Source organism: Hylaeus volcanicus, chromosome 2 (genome assembly GCF_026283585.1).
Source record: "Hylaeus volcanicus isolate JK05 chromosome 2, UHH_iyHylVolc1.0_haploid, whole genome shotgun sequence".
Lineage (NCBI taxonomy): Eukaryota > Metazoa > Arthropoda > Insecta > Hymenoptera > Colletidae > Hylaeus > Hylaeus volcanicus.
The window spans coordinates 5,881,351-5,906,888 of NC_071977.1; the positions used below are offsets into that span (position 1 = coordinate 5,881,351).

The 25,538-nt window shown below is 45.5% G+C and overlaps 1 protein-coding gene across 1 annotated transcript in view; it reads right to left on the reverse strand.

Moving 5' to 3' along the window:
• Positions 1-7,124: 7,124 nt before the first annotated feature.
• The window catches only part of LOC128884854 (centromere-associated protein E-like), a 46,128-nt gene continuing 27,714 nt past the window's right edge, over positions 7,125-25,538 (reverse strand). The window contains exons 23-24 of the mRNA XM_054138510.1: positions 15,063-15,224; positions 7,125-10,491 (exon numbers count right to left, since the gene is read on the reverse strand). Coding sequence (XP_053994485.1) covers positions 10,384-10,491; positions 15,063-15,224 — 270 coding nt within the window. The 3' untranslated portion in view covers positions 7,125-10,383. The remainder of the gene's footprint in view (positions 10,492-15,062; positions 15,225-25,538) is intronic.

Genomic DNA, 25,538 nt, shown 5'->3' on the forward strand with positions numbered 1-25,538 from the left:
CTCCTCGCCCTCCTACGTTCGACGATCACCTTTCGTAGCGTAGCACATAATAGCACGCCCTGACGTATTCTCGACCCAGCAAACGTACCTAAGTAGACACGTCCGTCCCATAATTTTCGCAGCCGCATGCGGGCCTATTAACAGCCTTCTTCGGGTCTAACGAAAACTCCGCGACGCCATCGAGAAACGAAATCGCGGAGACGCGTGAGCGACTCCTAATTGACGAGGCTTTCGGAGGAGGTTGTTGCACGGTCACCTGAAAATTGAACGATCTGTGTGTTGGAATGGAAATCGTAGGAGGTACGTTTGTTTACGTAGGAAATTTATTCGGGTTGAACCATACCTAGGATCCGTGTCGGAGAGATGTGCGCGTATCGATCCCTCAAGACTCGTGGCGCACCCAGGAATTTAGCGAGAGGGTGCGACTGGGAATTAACGGAGACGAGCAACACGTTCTGATACTCCACGAGAATCTATTAACGATGAAATGTTCAGTTGACTCTGAATTCTTGTCGAGGTCTGTTTACGAAAGGTTTAAAAAGTTTTTTTAGATAACGTATACGCGTTGGGAAAGCAAAAACACGACAAGACGTACAGTTCAACCGTTTCTTCGATTTTATATTCTTAACCCATTTGTATCGCACGAAAAATTGGACAATCCGTTCTTATCTCTAAAATTTGTCTCGGTGTCAAGTAAATTGCACGCGTATACGCAAATGGGGTTAAGTAAACCAAACAAATCTAAATAAAATACTCGTTCATTGAGTTCTCGGGCGCATGGTACCAAAGTGAAACCGTGCCTGAAGCAAAAGCGAGTTCGTCACGACAGTTCGAGGGACATGAACGACCACTTTGCCGTTGAACTAGGAGTTCCCAATGGTTCTGGTGCGTTGCAAAACCGATTGAAGACCGAGGACAAATTAAGAGAACGACAGGCGTTTTCGCCTAGCTCCGCGGTCGAGCGTTTTCTGCGCCATCCGTTTCAACGGTTGCAAGGGGTTAATTGTCTAATTAAGTAAGGCGCTCGTTCGCTCGATCTTGGTCGCGGAACGTCGAAGTATGCTGGAAAATATGATGGCGAAAGTTACCCTCGTTTTCGCAACATCGCTCGCTCGGTTCCCTTTCTCCGCTCCACATTGTTGCTCCTCTGCTCGACTCGGGTTCTCGTAACACTTCTAGCGCGTTCCCCTTGACGTGGACAAAATTCGAGTCACATATAATATTTATACGCAAAAGCATGATTTTCTATTCCACGATAGAAAATTATACGTGGGAATAAAATTATATTTACCTTGCTATTCGCTTCTTCCAGTCAGTTGTGCGACGTTTAACCTGGAAAACGAAGTACTTGTTCAAGTAAAATTGAAATAGATCAGTTTCTGGGGTCACAGTCGGAGGTTTCTTTCCCCGCGGAACCGTGAAATTCGAATCGGTTCGCGTTTCCACGAATTAGTCGCTAACTAGTCGCTCGGAGGGGAATTAAAAACGACGACGCCCTTTGAAGACTAAATTAAGAATTAACCCCAGGACTGCGCATCTGGATCCAATGGACGTCGCAGCGGTTTCTATTTCCCGATATACGCGACTCAATTTTAGACGGTTTTGTAGGATTGATAGTGGATCAATTGGGACTGAATATTCGATCAAACAAGTGGAACACGAATAAATCTTGAAATAAGCAGTTTCGATCGATGCCTCGAAAATCTAGCTTACTTTAAAAAAATACACTTCGGTTGATCAACTGCTCGGTTACTTTGTTCTTGGAATCGACATGCTTCTCCAAATTGTTCTCACTCGAATGAATTACTAAGTTATTCGTATCCGAGTGTTCTAATTTTCTTTTTTCTGGTTAGGGTAGCGTCACCTTCCTAATTATGCCGGATCATTGGTCTAAATTGATTCGTGGAAGAGCGACACTTTCGTAAACCTGTAGAATAATGCCACTGGTCGAAGTGGGGGGGTAGAATTCGTTCATCTTCGAGTTGGAAAGGGAGTCGACACGAAGAGCTTCTGGATGCTCCCTTCGCGTCTTGTTCTCACGATATCGTTTACACGGGAGCATCGGGCGAGATATAGCCGTGACGCAGAAGTCTTCGAGATCTAAATAGGCTGTATTAACCGTGGCAGGCTGAGAAACACTGGTTTCGCCTATATTTAAACGGGCGGCACGCCGCGTATCTTAAGCGCGTTCATTAATGCACTTAAGTGTGTACGCCCGTTTAACCTTACGCCTGTTTACAGTTCTCTCGCCTGGACGATTTGTAACCTACGACACACTAAGACACATTTCCGCCCCTCTGCCTCCCCCTGCCGGCCTTGATTAAGCTGTTCCCTGCGAAAGAATGCTGCCGCGGAAAGCGCGCCGATACGCCCCTCGCGATTTTCAGCGAATGTAGTCCACTCACTTCGGATTACATCACAGAAAGAGCGGACTTCTCGCACGTATCGTTACCAAATCGGCGCAGATAACGCGGTAAATCTCCCACGGTTCGCAACGAAACAGGAGAGGATACAAGGATCCGAGGTCCAAGGATACGTCCAACTAATTTCCCCAATCCACGGTTAAACCTGTTGGAATGCAACGATTGCCACTTTCGAGTCTTGAGTAAAAGGGTCTGTTTTTCCGTAAAGCAGAAAAAGGGGTTGGGATCCTAGCAGGGACAGAAAGCGACGATCCTCAGTCCGTCGAAATAAGTCAAGTGGTACGGGTCGTCGTGAATTTCGGACATCTTTCCTCTGTCATTCTTGTATATGTTGTAATCCTTTAGAAAACAAAGTTTATAAAAATACAATTCCAACAAAACCCTATCCTTAGTATTTCAGCTTCCCGCCCGCCACCATGTTTGCCCGCTTTCGTCTATGGCACGCTCTTTTAAAGGACATAAACTTTTATCGTTGTCCACACACGCCGCGAAGGTCGTAATCGTATTCGCGTTTAAACGCCAGGCGTGACAGAGCAACCGTAAGAATTAAATCACGTGTTTGCGCGAACTATCAGCGTTATCATCTGCATGCATCGATGTAAATTCATTATCAGTGTTTGCCTCGGGCGGCTCGAGGCGAACGAGGAGGTCATTCGATGAAAATCGCGACGCTTTATCGAGCAGCGTGTTTCGAGCGCGGAGCGCTTGGACGGAGAGGAGCGAAGCGGAAAGAAACCAGAGTCAAAGACACGGCCGCGAGCGGGCTTGGAGGGAAAGGAAAGGGGGTCTGAGACGAGCGATAACGATAAGGCGTTTTTCTGGGCGTACGTAAACGCCAAACTATCTACGCGATCTTTCGTGACCTAAGCCACGGACGGGGAGGCTGGCAACCAGCAGACACGCGATGGTCCACGTCCGAGAACACCAGCTGTCCGTTACAACATCGGACAATTACGCGAAATATATTTTTCGTGCTCGACGAATCTCGCGAAACGACGGTTTTCCTGGTCGTACGTCGTCGACGCGACGAGTTTATTTATAAACGTGTTTGTTATCTGAGCGTGACCGATAATGGGTCGAAAACCTATATAAATAACGTTTGTTTTGTCAACGAAAACATAATTATTGGACCGCGAACACACGGTTGGTCGAAGCCGAAGATTAACAAACATTTCGAAAACGATCAGACCGAGATGACGATATCCTATAAAAATTTGTGTGCCTTGGTCGAAGATGAATATACAAGTAAGCAAAAGTACAGATTCGGAAACTTCGTGGTATCTTCCCTGAAAAATCGCAAGTTTCGGACAGCACAGCTTGCGCATCGCGCTCGACGAAGTTTGAAGTTTGTATACGCGCGGACGACGCGCTCCGGGAAAACAAATTACGTAATGTCTTTCATAAACGACACGTAATACCGTCGTAATAGTAACCGATGAGCGAATAGTATTAAAAACCTGGAAGCTTACGAAGCGCTATCTCGATTATTATTTCATCGCCTCGTCTACTCTGATCATTAGTTTTAATTCTCATTTCGAACAAAACTCGGCCGGACGCAGTCGCAACTGCGTGGGCGCGTTCACAAGATGGAAGAAGATCGCGGTGGTGTCTGAGGTATGAAAAGCGTTCGGTGGGAGAGGATTCGCGCAGGTGATGGCGAGGTTTCGACGAAAACAGTCGATACGCCGCTTACGAGGTCATCATTCCCATCGCTAACGCACACGCAGCCACGTGCGTTGCGTATGGACGCGCGAGGACAACCTGCAGATGCATCATGAATGACTCGAAATGACGTGTGTTCATTGAGCGCGGCTTGGCGTGCCGACTTGGTGCTCTCGGTTGCTCCCAGCAAGGACACGACATATTTTCTGGCTCGCGTAGGAAAAGATTCGAACCGACACGTTTCTCTTTTATTTTCAACTAGAGTAACCCTGAGAATTGTTCCGATTTCTCAACGATTCCATCGACATCGCTCGAACGTTCTTCAACTCTTCAGATATCGAGCTTGAATACTAATCAAACGCTAAGCTATCGGGGTACGGTAAGAAAGAATCCGTGTTTCTAAATTGAACATTTCTACCCTAAATTTCTACACAAAAATCCGAGATTAATCGAGAATTACGAAAACTTTCTAACGTTTCCTTTCCAAGGAATTAATTCGACTAATTTGTTCGCGTCGCGAGTTCGTTCCTATCCAGTGGTAAACTCCAACAGGCGGTATCGATGACTCTGGAGGGCAGTGGTATCGGAGAGTGAGGGGGCACAGGGGACCAAAGAGGTATAGAGGGGGGAAGGGATTGGAGGAAATGAGCGCGCACACTTACGCTCGCGCACGAGCGTGTAGTAAATGCGTGTAGAGGCAACCGCATCGGTAAACCGATTAAACGACTTACATAAGTCCCCGGTTGGACGAGGCGTAAGTCCAAGACACGTAGATTCGATGGAAAAAGAGGCCCGGCGTCGTGGTATCGAGCCGTCGCGAGCTGCAGCGGAAGAAAAGGAACGTGAGCGCGCCACGGATGAGTTTCCTTCGGGCGCGCTATCGAAGGCAAATTTTATTCCAAACGGCCAATGAACATTCCACATTTATTCGTAAGGGGACCATTCGACTGGCACAGCCACAGCTGTTTTACGATCTAACGACACTAAAGCTACCTCTACTAATAATCCAGAAATAAACGAAATAACACCTAAAATTCTAATCGCTTAGAATATTTCCATCTATTACGTTGTCCCGAAAGTTTCTTTCGCGAGTTGCACTCAATTATTTGATGTGGTCGTGTTTATATAAATAGACAATCTAATTTCATAGATATTCACGTTGTAACCAGTAATGGAGCAAAATGAATCGTGCACAATTCAGTAACATAAAACATAAAATATTGTGCACTTATTAATAGACTGCGGATTTTTATGCAAAATAAAATCTTCGCGAACGTGCTTACAAAAATTGAACCCAAGTAGGAATTTATTTTATTCTGCAAATATTATAACACGAACTTTACTTTCAGTCCTGGTCTACAATTTCTCCAACTACAGCCCCCTCTCGATGTAACCACTCTTCCTTTGGATGGGCTCGATTTACATGATCTCGCTTCAGCTTTGCCGAGTATTTTCATTTATCTCGATACTCGAGGGGTTGGGGCACAGTTTCGTGCTCGATTTAATCCTTGACGATCCGAGCGTTCCTTCCAGGTGCAGACAGAGCTTAGATTCGCGGTTCGAGTACCGTAGAGAACAAACATGTTGACTAAAGTTTTAGTATTTAAATTAAACGAAGGTACGGTGAATTTACGAATTTTTTAAAGAAATGTTTGATAGAGGTTTATGGAATCTCCTTGTTACTCTGAATAAGTATCAGGTTCGATGTCCACAATTTTTTATTATAAATATTAGGTTGTCCTAAAAGTTTCTTTCCGTGAGTTGCATTCAATTATTTTCTGTGCCAGTGTTTCTATAAATAGACAATCTAATTTCTTAGACACTGATGCTGTAACAGTAATGGAGCGAAATGAATTGTACGCGATTCAATAATGTAACATAAAACATAAAATATTGTGTATGTATTACTTATTGATAAAGCGAAAGAAACTTTTGGGACAACCTAATACCAACAGATGTCTTAAAGACTTAGGCTACAGTTTCCACTACTAATTCGAATACAGGAAACATCGTCAGATTTCTTATCTGATCCAGTTTTGGCAACTCCTCCCAACGGTGGAAACGTTTGCAACGACGTTTATCGAGTCAACAACTCAGGTTCATTCCCAGAAATCGCACGGTGCCAATATTTGCGTTACGACACCGCGTACGTGCGCGCCCGTTGCACAAAGCGACGGCGAATGCTTGTTCCAAGCACCGTCGCTAATTATATTTCAAATTTACCGATCTGCTGCGGCGAGAAGGAAGCGGAACAGTTATACCTACCATTAAAAAGTTAATGAGACATGGTATCTCGCCGGGGAATTTTAAGTATTCCGGATTCGGCGGTCGTACTTCGCTTGGCTTCCGGTATTTCATCGCTCGAAGTCTCGTCGAGCGCGGGACCGAAGATGCTCGTACGTACGGAGTGTCCAGGTGCCACGAATGGGTAAAATTCACGTCTACATAGATAAACAATTACGAGTGACAAACAAAGGACGAATTGTTTTTCTACGAACTAAAATAGAGTCCCGATAAAAATCTCAATCGTATGGAATCGTATATATTGGTATCGAGGGTCCATAGGGATACAGATAAAAAAAACAATTCTGTCTGTGTGTTACCTTATCACAGGGAAACTTCTGGAACAATTGCGATGGAACTGGGAGCGTATCTATAGGGTGGACGGAAAATATAACGCGAGGAATTTTCTTGATTGATTCTCTCTTCTTCGTTCTTCGCTTCTGCTAAAAACTTGAAAATTTAAACATTTTACAAGAAAAAAATTGCGTAAAACAGCTGTGAACATTTCGAAATCTACGCATGCTTTACAAGTATACGATAGCTAATTCCACGGATTTATTCACGAACGAAGTCGAATTCTGGTTGTACGTGAATAACTCGTGGGATGTGTTTAAAATGTGGCCGGGTCTGATCGTCGAGAGCTCGCAATGAAAATCCAGATAGAATGTCGTTGAATGGTCGATCGGGTGCCTGTTATATAGTATTTCAACCGAAGCCTCGTGACACCGTACACGCACTCCGAGAATCGAAAACAAAAACAGGAAGAAGGTTACGGCTGATACACTCGAGTGCAAGTGTCTGGTAGATCGTTCTTTTCTTGTGAAACTTGTAGTCTTTATTTTGATCGCGATAATTCACTCGATTATCTTATACAAAGTGAGTACATATACAAAACACATGAGGCTCTCGTGTATATATATTTATATATAATTTCCCATATTTCTCTTTCTCTCTAAATTAACGCGTTAGAATTCTACCATTTTTCGTGACTCATTTTTCTAGATTCTCTCTCACGCTCTCTCCCTTTCTCACTCAAAACTCTCTCACTGTTTCAGTCGTTCATTCGCTATCTTCCCTTCGTTCGCGTATATCTACACCTACTTACTTCTCTCTCCTCTCTCTCTCCGCGCTCGTTCCTACGATGAAACCGGAAACACGTCGGAGACTTTTATGCAAGACACGCTTCTGCTTCCACGAATCGATCGTGAGTACCGACAGTCAGACGAGTTTACCCTGGGGACGTTCGATTCTCGTAAAAGAATCGATTTTCAATCGTAGTCACTGGAATCGAGTCGCTAACAAGATCCTACGAGTTCGTTGGAAATCGACTGGAAACATCGATCGAACATCCTCGGTTCGTTCGTCCTCGGAGACGTGTAAGAAGAAAACGCGACCTTTCGAAATGATATGCCATAAGAAAGAAATCGATCTGTGCGTTTGTGCGATTAAACTAGACTACTATTCGTTATTCGTTACGACTTTGCCGTGGTCGTTGGCTTACCCATCGACTAGTAACGCGTTTCGAATGAGCCAAGCGGACAAACTCGAGACACCTGCGATCTAGGACGTCGATAACGCGGGTGTCACAAGTTCGTGTCCTGGTCTTCCATGATTCGAACCTCGTTACCTTCGGCTACCTTTCTCCGCTTCGCGGCTTCTTCTCTGCGCCTCTGATTGCACTTGAGCTGTGCCAGAACTAAATTAATCTACCCCTCGGCTCGTTTGTCTTGAAAAACTAGATCACCCTGGGGAGACGATTGCCAGCAAGCAACGTACCTTTGGAAGCTACCGAAAATAAAATTCAGTAGATATATAATAGATAGAATAATAGATCTCGAGAAGAGAGTGAACAGGAATTTGGAGTGCGAAGGATCGAGTGACGTTTAGAGATCGTTAGGGCCGATTTCCTCGCAGCAGGGCATCGTGAGTATAGACTCGGAGGGATGAACAGATATTGCTCCAAAATAAAATTGAAGAATTGGAGTGGAAAGAACGAAGTGACTCGTTCGCAGCAGAAGTTCGGGACACCCGCGTGTGTAATCTGGTTGGTGACAATTTCCCTAGAGTCGAATCCGCAGCGACTGGAGCGTAAGGTCTCGAGAGGAAGGGACGAGCTGGCAACAAGCTCAGAGGGAGGAACAGAGAGATATTGCACGGAGCGACTCCGCTCTGTCGCGAGCGAGGAAACCGGAGCGTGTGACGTAAGATCTATCGCAAAAACGACTGGAGGGGAATAACGCTGCGGTCGTGTCCCGCGACATGCGGAGAGAGGAGGAGAAAGAGAGAAGACGGAAGTCCCTTTTCGTTTGAACAGCTACCGCCTTGTTCGCCTCTCGCGCATAAACCGCACACGAGGTAGTATCGGACGAAACTCGTTGACTCGTCGACGGCTCGTTCGGTCGAGATCTCGAAAAGTGGCCGGAAACTAGGAAACGGCTAAAGGACTTCCTTTCGCTTCTTGTTCTGCGGTTCGTCCGAGTTCGAGGAGGCTATTCAGCGTCGATCGCTGGGAACTTTTATTTCTCTCCTTTCTTTCTTGCTTTTTTCTTGTTTGTTTGGTTGGTTTCTCGTCGAGGGGAGTGTCTTGGTCGTAATAAAATTATCCCAAGACCCTCTCCCAGCTCGCTGCTTCCCCTCTAACCTGGATACTCGCCTCGAAACGAAGCAGACCCCTCGGATCCTAGATAAACGGGCACAACAACAACAACAAGAACAACAACAACAAGCCGTTGCTCTATTCTATTTTTGTTCGGTTTCTCGGTCAGCCGTTGGATCTAAAAATTGTCGACAATCCCCATTTCTAACTCTTGGATGTAGTATTTTATCCAGCTAGCGTCAAGTCTCACTCGTCGCGAACTCCTTGGTAATCGAGATATTACCTCTGGCTAGAAAGAGACGCAGCACTAACGATATACTTAATTGTACGTTAAACGATTCTCGGCTAGTCGAGTATAACATTTCTGAGGCTTTCGCGGCCCGGTTTTTCATGCTCGGTAATGTTCGAGGCTTTTCAAGAACAAGTCTCCGACGAGTCGACGTTCTTTCTAAAGGATACAGGCTCGAATCGGAAAGTCTCGAACAGTATCGACTGTAACTCAGCTATTCGATATAGTTTCTTGTTTCCTGCATCTTCGTTAGCACTCTGACAGCCGCTCGTACACGTACACCGTGACTCGCCTTACCGACGTAGTTTAACATCGTCTCGCACTCATAGAAACGATGGTGGCTTTGTAATTCGTTTCTTTAAACCAAGTGGCCTGTATTATTTCCGTGAAGAGTGAAATACGAGATAATTTTAATCGACGTTCGCACGTAACCATTGGATGGGAATCCCGCGGTCGTCAGAGTGTTAACTGCCGACGAGAACTCGATGATTAAGTACTAGCGAAGCTTTGAAATATCTCCTCGCCGCGCGCAAGACAGCTTCGCAACGGAAACCGTCCGGTGACGGTCACCGAAACGTCGCTGTATCGTTAAAAATAATTCGTCGATGATTGATCGCCGCCGTCGATCCACGTGGAAGAAATGTTCGCGTCTAGAATCGTCCAACATCTTCTTTTGATTTCGGTGACTGTTATCGAATCCAAATGGTGGGAGGGAGTAGGAGGTGGGGGGCACTGTACACAGTTTAAAAATTCCGCTAAAACGTCTACAAGGCTAGTTTAAAAAAATACGCGTCGAGAAAACTCGACGAAACGATTGATTCCAGTCTGTCGATGACGATCGTTTCGTTTAAAAGTATCGGCCAAAAAATTGCAGCATGAGTTTCGCGTCGATTGTTCGCACGCCTCGATTTCGTTCGCGAATAGGGAGTTGTTATTCACGGATGTCGAGGACAACGGCAGAGAGATCGACAAGTTCGCCTCGTATATTACAAATTGGGAGAACGATCGGCAACGATCGATCACAGAACCAAGAAGGTCCCCTGGTCGTGGATCGTGGATCTCGTCCTGGTATCAGCCAGCGAACGGAGCCCTCGTTGGATCCTCCATGTTTTCGCCAAGCGCAGCGTGTCCTAGAGTATCTGGAAGAGCTTCTTCAGTTCCACCATTAGTTGCCAGTCCGTCTTCACCAGGTCGTCCCTGAAGTACTCTTTGCACGCGTCTATGCTCTGTCTGCTTATCTGCAACAGACCAACAGAATCGCTGCAGTACACGAATCGGAACGTCGAAGGATTTTTTGAAAAACATTCGATACTTAGATGTTAATTCTGGGTCCTCTTCTTTCTAATTCTCGTGTTAATTATGGGTCAGAATTAAAAATTTCACTCTCGATTACTTTGCAATAGTATTCCAATTTTCCTTGAGGAGAGACTGAGAAATAACATTCTAAAACCTCTATTTTGAAAAACACTTTACACTTTTGTTCGTAGCGTGTTGAAAATTTTGTGTTAAATTCCGATCGTTTCGTGTAAAGTTTGCGTAAAGTTAAAACAATTGTTTCGCGTGGTAGATATCGATTATTGCTCTACATCGTGACGGAACTGAGAAAAGGGCTTCTCGAAGTGTCCAGCGCAAAAGTGCGGAGATTTAAACGAGAAAGGAGAATTGTCAGCGCGCCAGGTCTGCGTTAGGAAGACCGCTCATGCTTTAATCGTCCTCCTCGGCTAGGAATAATTTCCTTGAATCGGTTTTCGCGAGGACAGGCGCATGCTCGCGCACACGGTCCATTCACTAACGTAACGCTTTACAACTGTTTCCGCCCCCACTCCCGGCCGGAAGTCCCGTTTCATTCATGGATCGGTCACAATGGTGGTTTTACGCGGCTATTGAGGACGCCTGCCTCCCGCCACGCCCCTGCTACTTCTCCCACCCCCTCTCATTCTCACTCCCTCTCTCCCATCCTTTCGCGGTCTCTCTTCCACGCAAATACACACGCACAGGTACACAGGCGCATTTACGCCGACAAATACAAACACAAGGCAGCTCTCCCTCCGTATAATTCTTTGCCTATCCCGCTCGCTCTCGCCTCTCGTCGTAGCTCCCTCTCTCTCTCGCCCTGCTACCTCTATCTGCGCAACATTGCACGATCAGCAGAAGAGGGTCCTCGTGGAACCTCCGCAGACGTTCAACTATACCGTCACGATCGCCTACAGGATCGATACCTTCGTAAATTTTATTCGCAAATTTATTTCTCCGAGAGAAATTTCAGATTCGTCCGTGAACTCTCTCCGTTCGAGGCCTGTCGATTTAGAGATTCCAATGGCGCCGATTTGTGAATGAATGTAAAGGCGAAACCGGAAACTGAATCTACAATCTTCGTTCGCTAGTCGCGAATAAGATTTGCCTTCTTCGGGCTACCTGGGAGATCGGGAACGCGGTCAACTTTTGCGTTTCGTTTCTCCGCGAGGATTAGTATATAGACAGGTCGACTTTCCCAACCTTCCGCGTGCGCGTAGACCCTTCTGGCGTGTAACACGTTTGGTTCGGGCTCACAGGTCAACTTTTCGACTTCCTTAAATATTCTAGTCGTCTAAACTTACAGGGGGAGGACACACTTGACCGATCGCCGATTTTGACGGGCTTCCACGTGGCGAGCCCGCGTCGAAAACGAGGCGACACGTGTCCAAGGGTTCGAAATTTGAAGTACCGGTTTGCATATTACGCAAGGGATTTAAGAAAACGATGAAAAGATCTCGCGTAATACTATTAAACTGCGTTGTACTCTCGTAACTGTCAACTGTACAAGGAAAACATACTAGGCCGTTTTTATAGAGAATTTTCTTATCTTCATTTCTCATTGCAACGATTCTCGCGATAAACACGATAGTTTTGGAGATTTCTTCGATAGACTAGAGCCTTGATTATTGGAGGAAATCGAGGCTGAACACCAGCACTTGCAAAGGTAACCGATTCGATCGATCGAAGACTCGTACATACCGCTACTGCTACGCATAATTTACGACTCGATAAAAGTGTGCATCAACTTCCATAAACTTCCATAAAGTTTCTCTATAACGTTCTGGGTATCAGAGTTCGGAGTGACTATAGGACGTGGATTGGAAAAAAGCGCGAAATCGTCGCTCTACAAATCATCGTGGGAACAAGGTGATTCCAGAGAATCGATTCTACGAAGCGAACGGTAACGACGACTTCCGCTCGCCACGGGAGCACACAAAGATGCCGAAGCCAGAACGAGCCGTGCACGCATAAAGGCCGTCGAGTGCGCGTGCACAACCGGAAAGCGCGGATAGGATAGGATAGGATGGGATAGAGCGGGAGGAAAGAAGAGTTTGACACGGTTCAACACCGAACTCGTGGAAGAGGCCACCGTTCGACTTCCTGGGACAAACAGCGGCTCACTGTCGATCTCGTTAGATAAAATTTCTCGAAATGCGTCGTCATTGTCGAGGACTCCTACGCTAGAACTCTAGACTCCTAGAATAAAATTACGACGATGCAAAATATCTTGGTATACGAAATTAAAAAAAAGTAGGTTCGCTAAACAAGAAGAGATTAAAATCGGTGCAGAGAAAGAAGACACGAGGGGAGATTTTCTCTCGCGCACAATTGCATGCGTAATTTCCTCGATATTAATTCTTGCCTCGCAACATTCATATTATTCGCTGCAACATAGTGCGCGTCCGAAATGAAATGCACCGAATAATGAACGGCCTATTATTCGTTTCCGTTGAAGTAGAAAAGAGAATCAGAAAATTGATTTAAATAAAATGAAAATTCAGTAGATGTACATTCATACATATTGGATTCGCTGCAACAAAGTGAGTGCGAAGCGTTGAATAATCTTATTATACGCTTCCGTTAAAATGATAACGAAGTATGGTAAAATTCGGATTCAGATCAAACGGAAATCTCGGTGTCTCGAGATATCGAATCCACAGGAACATAATCTGTGCGTGAAATGAAATGCGTTGAAAGTCCTGTTACTCGTTTCCGTTAAAGTAAAAATAAAATGAAAAGAGGAAAAATCTTGATTCGCGCCATACATAAATCGTAGAATTATAAAAACATGTATATAATTAATATTGTTCGTGTAGTAATTTGTAAGATGCAAATCGAAATTTATACAATTATTTTAGTAATAATACCACGGAGCGAAGAGCAACCCCCTCTTGGTTCATGTTGCAAGATATTTAATTAACGATCACGTGTACGGAGTCGTCTTCAAGGTTTGCAGAAGCAAAAATAAAAGTGCGTTAATGTACTAAATAGACGAACTTAATAACACGAATACGATAAAGAAGCGGTTGGATTTTATTTGTTTTTCACGCAGACAAGCCTCCCTTGTTGAACACGCGGAATGTTACCGCATATAAACGGATTGTTTAAGACATTAACGAGGTGTGTAGTATACATATAATTCGAGTAAATTGGCCCGACTGATCTGTAAGAAGATATATAGGTTAAAATTGAAAACCACGTAATCCAACATTAGTCGTAGTACTTAGTTTTCCAACCGGATCTCACGAATTCGATTTCGATCGCACGAAGTTCGATCTACATCGACAGATCGACGACACGCGAAACGCCGCGAGCATCCTATTTTCGCTTCCGTCGAAGTATGCGGCTCGTCGATCCGTAGTCGATATCCAAAGCGGAAGGCGGAAAAGAAAGAGGCGAGGGGAGGGGAAGCGAGAAAGGAACGAAGGTTCTGCGAAGAGCGGAAGTCGACGGTGGACGCCTGATCGTTGCCGGATGTGCATCTTCCTTTTTCGACCAGAGTCGCGCATACTAATAAGGATCGTTTCCGTCTCGCTCGCCACTGATTTTGATGAAATTGCAAAGCTATGCGAATCGACCAACGAGTGGAAAGCAAGAGGGGGTGAGGGGGGGGCGTGAGACGGAGGAGGGAACGATGGAAAAAAGGCGAAACGCTCTGTACGCGGTTCCCTAGCGGAATTTCATCAACGACCGAGACCACCTGTCGATCGAATTCCTCCTGAGCAGCTGTGCTTCACCAAACGCTCAAACGTTTGCCTTCGCGGTCGTATCCGCCTTTTTCTTGTTTTTTTTTTCCGTTGCCTCTTTGTACCATGCGACGAAACGTGCCGCGTTCGTGTTGCGTTTTGCGCGGCCACGTCCGGTTTAAGCGGAACGTCCCGTTATCGCGACGGAAATTAATCCCTCAAAGTGTAGAATTCGTTGCGAGATACACAATCTCTGCATCCGTCGCACCGACTGTACTTAGTACTTTGCTACACGGTGTTACGTGTTCGCGGAACGGATGCGACGAATTAGGCTCGCAAAAGTTTGCACAGAAACGAAATATGAAAAGAAAAAGATCGTTACATTCGCATATAGTTTGAGGATACATGGTACCGAATCTAGGGAGAGTAATTGGTGTCGATTCGATGAAATTTGTGTGGAATTCATGATTACGAAAAGGTATTGCGTAGATATTGAAGAAGTAAGTCAGACCTGATACATATTCATAACTTCTATGCCTACCGAAGAAGAATTTATTTAAATTAAACGGTAGTTTTGATATTTCCAAGTATATGTTTGTATAAATATGTTTATGTATATATAAATATATACACGTGTAAGCTTATTCATGTACATATTTATAATGAGAAATTTTATTTGGTAATATCATAACTATTATTTAATTTATTGAAACTTTTTCAATAGACATATAGGGTACGAATATTTATGGAATTTACCGTATATTGTAGCTATACTTAGGAGACGTAGTCATCACGAACGTCCTCAGGGTAAACTGTGGGAAACCTACCTTGCTGACGACGAAATCTTTCTCATCGAAATGACGACCAAACATTTTAGGCGCTTCCCCAGGAATCGGCTCGATTTTCACGCAGACCTCCTGACCCTTCCTCGCGGACTCCACGGGCTTGTGATTGTACTCTATGCTCGTCACCATGCCCAACTCCACGAACTGCGAAAAAAAAAGAGATAAAAAGTGTAGCAAATGGTAGAAAAAGGCAAGCGAATCTCTAACCCACTATTCGCGAGTGATTAAATCATCAAGGAAGGACAAGTTTAAATGAACATACGTGAACATTTATTCTAATCGTCTATTTCAGCCCTGTCCAACACGCCACGTTAAATTGTGTGCCCCGTCGGGTGATTTTGAATTTCTATTGAATCTTTTGTTTCTCGTTGTATGTGTACAAAAAGATGAAATAAATGAAAATTTGCATGTATCATTGTTATAACGCGCAAGTGCGATTACGAACTCCAGTTCTATATCTGATATCTACGAACGCCAAATGTTACCGAATGAATCGGTTTCAATAGGCAACCATCGGTAACGTTCATTTGTAATTTGAATACAGTTATGTAATAAATAGACTGCGGATCTTTATGCAAAATAAAATCTTCGGGAACGTGCCTACAAAAATGAAACCTAAATAGGAATTTATTTTATTCTGCAAATATTATAACAAGAACTTTACTTTCAATCTTTTTTTATAGTCTTGCATATTGCTTGCATTTTGTAGTTTCCAGCACCTTCAAATTTCCTATAAATGCATAAAGAAGCAATCCACACATTTTTGCTCTTAGTAATAGAGGAGAGTGAAACAACGACGGTGAGAGGTATTTTGTATGGGTATGTATTATATTTTTTAACCTAATGTTAATGGTATTTTTTAACTCTTTTTACCTAAAATGCGGCCCGCTGTATCGTTACGCGTCATCGAAGTGGCTCGTGAAACTATTTCAGTTGGCCAGGCCTGGTCTATTTCGTTAGCCGATTTCTCGAAGTCCAGAAAATTTTACCCGGTCGAAACGGACTACGAATCTCCTTTCGCGTCCACGCGTCTTTTCTCCGTGTACGATCAGCGCGTGTCTCTTTGCGTGGGCATAGCTCCGCCTATGCATTCCATTCTGCGACCGGAAGTCGAGAGAAAACCGAGTACCTGAGCATTGCGCGTCGTCAGGGCCGGCACTCGGACGTAGGTACGTTTTCGCCACGAATACCTGGCGAGGATCGTTGTGGACCGAGTAGGCAGATACGCTCGCTGTTACGTAGGCCGCTGGATGTTGTGGGCCGACGTTACACGTAGCGGTCTCCGAGTTTTTCGAACATTTTCGCCTCTCCATCCGCGACGACGGATCTCGACTTTGGATCGAGGAATCTTTCTTGGACTTTGCGCGAGGACTCTGGGAGGATTCGTGGGAGTCGGTCGCGGATTCGATTCGTGGGAATGTCTCGAGATCTAGGAACACACTGTAGAGACGCGCCCAGGGACAAGAAAGCTCGGACGTGTCGTTTCGAGTCTTGTTATTGCCGTAACACACCTGCAGCTGCGCGAGCGCCAAGTGGGCGATAAACCCGGACGCGAGTTTGCATGGAAACCGAGCGCGGATTGCCACTTATCGTTCCAAACGACGCCTGCAATTAGCGATTCTGTTCCCTGATTTATTTTTCGGGCGAGATACAGAGGAGAGCAGTTTAACTCTGTCGTTGTCCTGATAGTATGTTTTCAAGCTACCCATAGAATTTCTGACGCCACGAGCTACCTAAACGGAATAAATGTTCCCTTATCAGAGAAAGTGGGGAAGCCACCGAGCGAATGAAAAGGTTTGGCAAACAGACGGTGTCGATCGATGGACAATGACCGGTCGAATATGCCCGAGTGTGTGTTTCGAAACCCACGCCGAAAGAGCAACGTGCCCACACGTTCGCGTTCCCAGCCAGCTCTCGACAGGCGAATCCACGAGAGGTTCGTCCCCTCAGCGTTCTCTCGTCTCCCATATTCCTCCCGTTTCTCTCTCCCTCGTTACTTTTATGGTGCTGCGATCGTCCGATTTTCGACACTCTCTGTCGAGTCCCACCTGACGACATTACCATATATACATAATTGTACGCGTCCCGAGAAAGTACGCGTCTCCGGTCCACGGTGCTCTCTACTCGGTTCGCTTGTTCTCGTTCATCCTTCCCGAGTGGAGAATTTTTACAATCGTTGAGTAGAGTGGCACACCTCGATTACTGCGGGAAATCGAGGTTGAAAACGGACAGTTACGAAGGTAACCAAGCAGGAAACTTGTGCGTATCCCCGTTGCTACTCTTAACTATACCGAAATTCTCATTCTCTTTAGTCATAGAAATTTAATACGAATTTTGGTCGAAATGAGTGAATCAGTATGATGTAAACACTGTGCCAGATTAAAAAAGATGTTGCTGTTCGCAGTTGGTGATTAACCAGTCAGTGTTTTGTATCATGACGACTATATTCGTCTATACATGTATGTTCATGTACATCGTCTCTTTGATTCTGTAAGGACGAGCATGGTCGTGTATGCTTCAGCGTATGTGTACCCGCTTTGCGTGTGAGTGTGTCCGTACAAGGGCGACAATAGACACGGTCAGCGAATCTTCCTCGAGCCGTATTAACGAGCACGTGTGTTTCGAAAATCATTGTCTACGTTACAAGCAGGAATAAAGTAAGGTCTATATTACAATTCGATATTTTAACCGCTTCGATATTTTAACTTCCTCTGCGTTTGACGACTAGAAAGAGGACGCTACAGCTGACCGATTAAAAAATAATTCTGCCATTCCATGAGTAACATTTTATGTTATAATCGCGAATTATTCGTGATTTCGCTTTGCTCTTAAACGTTTTCTGGCTTCCTTATCTCTGGTTCGTGCATCGTGCGGCGATACGCTGATACTCGTAACCGGTAGCGAACCACGCCACTGATGAATACCGACGTTTGTCGCCCGATATATCCGGTGATTAGCGTCATTCTTCCCGTCCGGAAGAGAGCACTCGACCGGGTACATAAAAATATTTGCTTCCTGTATTAATTAGGCTCTTAAAGGCATTACATATTAAGCTATCGTGATCGACGCGAGCCTGACAAAGAGCCATTGGCCGCCCGCGTGACTCCACGTCGCCACGATACGAGTTCAAATTTAGAGATGAATAATTCACTTAGCCTTGCTTCGCCCTTGGTGCACGACCGTGCAATTAGAAGAATTTCATCGAAACTTTCATCCATTTACATCGGAACACTTTGATTGAATTCATTGGTAAAAATGAAAAATGCAACGATCGAAACGAACAAACCGAAGCAAACGTTCTCGAACCTCCAGGTTTGAAATAAAGAGAGAAAGCCGTTGAGAAATGTGTAAAATTGCAAAAGTTGTAGCAAAAGCTTATTGCCACAGGCTCTGGTACTAAATGTGTTATCTTGGACGGAGATTCGGAGTGGATATAGTAGCGCTTGCAGCCTGATTCCCTTGTTTACGGTCGCCAAGAAACGTGCCACGGAACACGCTCCCGTCCCCCGACGGCCGAATTCGAAAGCGGACATCGTTCTGAATGGGTCTAAGTATAGTGAAGCGATGCTAGCGAAGCCAACGCAACCGATTTACTCGAAGAACGTGTATCGCGGCTCAACGATAGAGAGAACGATGCGTCGAGAGAGAGGAGTGGGACGGAAACGGCGGAAATTTATGTCGAGCTAACAGCGCGTACTCGACAGTCGCTACGTCACCGAATATCTTTTACACCTATCGATTCACTTATCGATCTACCTAACGATCTCTCCCCTTTTTCATCGGCATTCATTTCGTTACACAAGTCGCGACAGACTCGTTTTAAAATACGATCGAGACAGTTCTGAGATTCGGTGCTGGGAACAGTGGTTTCGTCATCTAAAGAAATACGAGTGGATACAGGAAAGTCGGAAAATGATCGATGGAGTCGAAAATGTAAGAAAAACGAATGACACAACGAGCGAGCAAAGTTGCTCAACGTCGGCTCTGCTCGCGGCAACACAGCCGTCACAAAGTTTTCCTTATTCTCTGAAATATGTAGATCAACGGATTACCGAGGATCTTTCTCCTAGCGAGCGGCCACCATTCTCGAATGGACGCACGATTAACCTCGATGCCGCAGCGCGATTACGTTCGATACGCAGCCTCAGCGATCGCGAGCAACCGCTAAAGAAGTTATCTCGATCCCATCGATCCGATCGGATTACCGCGAACAAAAAAAACTGATTGCCCTTCGACGACTCGCGATTCTCGTTGCACACGAGCCTCGTCCCAACTGTTAGGTGCGCGTCTAGATCGAGAAACGAAGGATCGATCCACCCTGCTCGATACGTTCGTATAAAGAGGGATATATGGTGGTTTTTTCAGCCTACAAAACAGACGATGAAAATGTTGGAACGCAACGATTGCCACTTTCGGGTCTTGAGGAAAAGGGTCTGTTTTTCCTTAAAGCAGAAAGAGGGGTGGAGTCCTAGCAGGGACAGAAAGCGACGATCCTCGGTCCGTCGAAAATAAGTGAAATGGTACGGGTCGTCGTGAATTTCGGACATCTTTCCTCTAACATTCTTATATACGTTGCAATCCTTTAGAAAATAAAGTTTTATAAAAATACAATTCTAACAGAAAATATCGCGCGTCAACGTGGACAACGCCTAAACGCGGGAGTATTTCCTCCCCGGTTTGCTTTCTCGAAAATAAAATCACAAAAACGAGACGTTCGCCAACAGTTACGGAAGGGTGCGCTCGAGAGGGAGTCTGCTCGCGGAGGGATGTTGATTTCCACGTGTCTCAGGTTCGGATGGATTTCCGTGGAAGAAGCAAAGAAAGGAAGAGGAGCAGGGCCGAAGGGGGAAAGCGGGACGAGGGGTGGACGGAAAGAGGGTCGGGGTGTTGGCATACTCGGTAGCAGACGCGGCGCGGCGAGCGAACGCGCGAGACGGGAACCGGAAGTCTATTTTCGTGTGCCGCACCGATTTAGAAAGCTTTATAGTTTGTACGAGCCTGAGCGGCTAACAGCCAACCGTCGTCGGCGTGGCTCGCTGCTTTGAGTGCATGCACAAATTGAGATTTGTGCGCTCGTTTTCTCCCTCTTTCCCTCTCTCTCTCTCTCTCGCGCGCTCTCTGCTCCAGCGGATACCGCGAGTATTTTCAAACCTACGTGAAATACCGACTCACCTCGGAGATACTCCGTTCCCGTGGAAAACAAGCGAGCTCGATCCGAGATTGAAAGCCCTCTCGAATCGACAACCCACGCTCACGGCGACGGAAGAAACGGTTCGCCGTTATCGCGGCTCGTCACGCTCGTCTCGTCACGAACTATGCACTCGGCTTGATATTTCAATTAATATCTAATCTGTCGTGCGCATCGGGCACACGCACGCGCTAGACGTTTGATTTATGGCGCGTTTAACCCTTCCGTGCTCGCATTACTCTCGATGCACGCCAGCTACGGACAATTTCTACTGTCGTTACCGCGTCGTCCGTCTGCCTTCCTCATTACGGAACCATTGTTCCAATTTTTCGACGTACCTGCCGGCAGCACGCGCGACCTCTCGCATTACCTCGTATTAACACATTGTTGACCGGTCACGAGTGTTTGCACTTCTATTATCTATCTCAGTTTATGAAACCCAGACCGATTTAAACAAACGTTATAGGTATCTGAGAGATATCTATGTATAATATTTCGTTTAAGTTCGTTATGTTGACCTAATCAGGGAACTGAAAATAAGAATTAAAAATTGTTGGAACGAATATTGAGTCAGCTCACCACCACTCAAATTATTTGAAATAAGAAAAGATGTCTCTAATAACGAATGCCCCGATATTACCGGCGGGAAGGATCAGGTTGTTATTACGCGACTTAGAATCGGCCACACAAATATTAACCATGTCTAAAAAATTACTAAAAATCCACCTACGATCTGTAATTCCTGCAATGTTAAATTATCTATTGAACATGTATTACTTGACTGCCCAATGTTCCGTTCTAAACGACTAGATTTCATACTTCCGACAGATCTCGGTGACTGCCTTAACAGTCTTAGAAATATCACCGCGACTCATTTATTTTCAAAAAGTGTAGACTTATATAACAAAGTTTAACTATTGTACATGTGCGATTAATTTGTAATTAATTTATAACTATGCGTTATACCGTGGTCGCTAACGACCTTGCTGTTCATGCGACCATTATAAATAAATAATTTAAAAAAAAAAAAAAAAAAATTCATTATGTTGGTAAAAAGTTCATTGGAGTTTATTCAGAATGTTTTAATTTCGCTTTCGCCAAGTCGCTTTTGTGTAAAATTGCCGGTCAACAATGTATCAACATTACAAGTACAACGATCCAAGATACATTAAACGACGAGCGTATCGCAGTACGCATGCCAACATAATACGAAAGTTCAGAAGTATAATACCAAAGAGATAACTCGTTAGTTAGCCGGTTCTAGCGTAGACAAACACGATCCCACAACCAAAAAGCGAAGAATTCTCTCAATGGAGAGTTTCGCTGGACGCGCGTGTCCCTCGCGTCGCCTCGCGACTCTCCTATTTCGCGTTTCCGTGGGCATTCGTCGAAGATCGATTCCCAGAAATCGAAGGCAACGTTTAAATCGCGGATATTTAAAACTCGAGGAACTGGGACGCTCCGAAATCGCACGATAAGCATTCTTTCGAGGATTTGGCCCGTTCCGTCGACGCGACGGTTACCGTCGGTATTCGCCGTTGGCAAAATTAATCGCGAGCCCGGGTAAAACGATCTACTCGACATTGGAAACTCGACATCCGGGCTGCGAACGGTGTTCCTCTCTCGTTCCCGCACGTCGTCTTTCCTCCGCCCTCTTTATCGCTCTTTCCCCGGCTATTTCTCCTCTTTTTCTTCGTTCGTTCGCTACGATAGCAACGTTAACCAGCTGCCTACTTAGAGAACCACGACGAAACGAGAGAGAGAAGCTGGAACGGGGCAGAATACTCGCACACTGACGCGTCGACGCCACTTACTCACCAACCACATCCCGTCTTTCGGCCTTCCGGCTTGCCTGTAACTTTCGTGGAAACGCCTGTGGCTTCCTTCCGGTCGTTTATCACTTGGTAGACGCTCTAAACGTAGATACGCTCTCCCACGTATGCCTGTTTCAACCCCACGGCCATCCCCCTCGACTCTTTCTCCATTGGACGTCGCGCAAGGGTGAGGAAATTTGTTTTGAATTACGCGTACAAATTGCGGCCATTTGCGTGAGAATAGGGGCAAATTAACCCCGCAGGCCCTCACCCTGGGGCGGAGTTCATTTTATTCTGTCGTAAAAAACAAACTCAATTAACCCTTTAGGCAGCGTCGCTTCGAGTAGAAACTGAACTTCTAGAGAACGAGAAATGTATGTACTAGGATCTTTCCTGTTCCTTGAACTTCATTTTTCTTGAACATAACGTTCTTGGACCGTTTTAGATATGGAAGCTTAACAAAGAGAGACATTTTGTTGGTATAATGAATCGATCTCGAAACGTTTTCGTACCCACGTTCCTCTCCTGCCTTTTTTCCGCTTCCTTCCGTTCCTCTTTCGAGAAGACCGGGCACCTCATCCGCCCGCGGGTCCTTCTTCTCCAGATTTCGACCTTTTCTCTAATATTAGCCAACGTTCTTACTCTTTTTGCGCGTCGGGTCGGCTGTCAGAATGTTGTCCCACGATTCGACGTTTCGAAACCGTCGCGCACCCTCGAGAACTTCTATTCCTCGCGATGACGTTCCTCCGCGCTTAGATTGCTTAAGCGACGCGAGGATCGACTATTCCAATCGAGCCATCCAAAAATTATGAAAAATTCCATGTTTTCTGGTCGGAACGTAGTTAAGTTTGCGTCGAAAACGGCTGAGCTGCGAACTTGGCAGACTTTACAAAGCAACCGCGAAACAAATTTTCTACTTGTTTGAGTTACTTTTTGGCCTCCGAAACATGTTTATGGAGACCAAGAGGACTACGGGACGATAGTGGGAACGGGTACGTACGTATCGCGTTTCGTTCGCGTGCTTGTTAATTAGCTTCCCTCGCGGGGAAGCGTTCCCGCTTGGACGATCCTCTTCTCCGACGCTTTAATTTTCTACTCGCGATCGAATAAATTTACAAACGTTTCGGTACCTGTTGAATAAACTGAGACGGGAGCAGCGCACGCGCTTGGAAAGAAAGAGATAATGGGAAGAAATAGAGCGACAGAGATAGGAGAAGGGAGGGCTAGGGAAATAGAGATAGAATTAGAGGGAAGAGATGGAGGCGGAGAGGCGAGGGGAGATAGATCAGGAGGAAAACGAGAGAGGGGAGGAGAAAGGAAGAACGTTACGAGCGGCCTTCCGCCGGAAGGGGACTCACACACCACGGAGTTTCTAGTTCCTGTCACTCGCTCGGGACGGACGGGAATATAATTCGTGGCGGCTCGAAAATCTCCTTCGCGTTTCCTTGATATAATTATCGTCGTACGTCGAACCGACGACCGACGGGAAGTCGCGTTTAAATCTGTAACGCCGCTAGTTCCGCTAATTATGCCCCGTGCCCATTATCGTATTAAAATAATACCCTGGAACGATCGCTGCGTCGATGGATTCGACGGTTACAATTAATCCGACGAGCCATTCCACCACTGCGTGGATTCGTATCTACACCGAGCAATGCACCCAGCAGATTCGACTTGGAACTTTCGACGAAAGCAATTAATATTTACGTTTTATCTTTACATAAACGCATCAACGATACCGTTTCTATAACCTTTTCCCATCTTTTAGTTGTCGTCTTAATTCCATCTTTTCAAAATGTTCGAGGTTTTCATTGAAAAGATTCATCTAGCACTGATTTTACGTGCTTAACGTTGCGTAATCTTTTCTGGTTAAAAAATGTTGTAGCGATGAATCGCGGTGGCTAGAGAAGGAGGAAAAGGGATAAGACGAAGAAAAGGAATGGCGGAACGGCAAGAAAACGGCAGGTTAAAAGAATCCGCCGGATTTCCGCTCGACGTTAAAGCGCCTATCGAGGCCGTTGCGCAACGCGCGTACACGCCCGATAACGATGCCGAGGAAATTACTTCAATCGCAGTAATAGATTTCGTTCCTCGAAAATCGATTCGTCTTTCGTCTGTCAATTTATATAATTTCTAATTGCATAGAAACAATATCTCAGCCTCGTAGAAATTTTAACGATTATTCGTCTGGCAGACGACGTGTTAAATATTCGAGTAACTACCGAGTTTCCACCCCTACCAGCCTTTCACGCTATATTGTCTTACCTAGAGTAGCAAAATCTATCGGCACGCAAAGTTTCAACAAACCGCGCGGTCTTTCAGTCGTCGAGACGCGGCTTTCTCGTATCGAATTCGTTCGACGGTGGCCCGTAACGAATCGGACAAACGAAATTCGCGCAACGCTTGCGGAATCACGTACGAGGCGTGCCACGCGTCTTTTTCTGGGCGATGGCTCGCGTCTTCCTTTCACGAGACTCTCGTATCTCGGCTCTCTTCCCATCTCGTGCAAACGCGCGGAGATCCATTCGGCGCGACGAGTTCAGACCTGACCTAAGCCAACTAGGTTTCGTGATATCCGACATCCGGTCTGGATCATCGTTTGCCAATAAAAAGTATCGCGACAAGAGATACCGACCGGCTCTCTATTCACCGAGGCGTTCGCGCGGTCTTTGTTGCATAACCGGCTTCTGTATCGACGCTAAGTCGATTAAGTCCATGTACGGGGTGGCTTGGAAGTGATCGGAAGAATTTTCAAATTTAATTCTTGGAAACAAATATCGCGATACCGATTGCATCGACGCTTTCAGTGCTAGGCATACTTATGAAAATACTCGTGAACCGAAAATTGTATTCTTGTACAGTTAGAAACTATATAACGATCTAGGATTGGCATTACATTTTCCCTTTATCTGGCTACTGTAATAAGTACATTGATATTTTATTAAATTTAATTTGGAAAGTCAGGCTTGTAAGGGTCAAAAGCGCTTTCGACGGGGCGATGAAAACTATTCGGGCGCTTTCTAGCGGTGGAATTTCCGTTGAATTTTAAGAAAGGCCAAAATGCAACGAAGCAGCAGGGTAGGGCCGCGAGAAGTGTGGACGCGTGGGCCAACAACGTGGTCGGAGCTGCTTTCTACGCGCGGGCGAGAAATGCTCGTTGCACACGCAGCCGGACAACACGCGGATGCCGTGCAGACCCGACACGAATTTTACGCGTCGCTATCACCCACATACGGCTTTGACATTATTGAATCGGATATAATTTATGCCGCCATTTGCATTCGAAACGTAACCGCGACCGAAAGCAACTCCACGGTGCTCCCAGTCGCTAACACCGATATTATTTCCCTGCATCCAGCAACAGAAGTACCTCCCCTCCCTCAGGAACCTACTTTTCTATCCTTCTATATTTATATTCTATATTTTCTATCCCGAGGAGTACGCATAATAACGCAA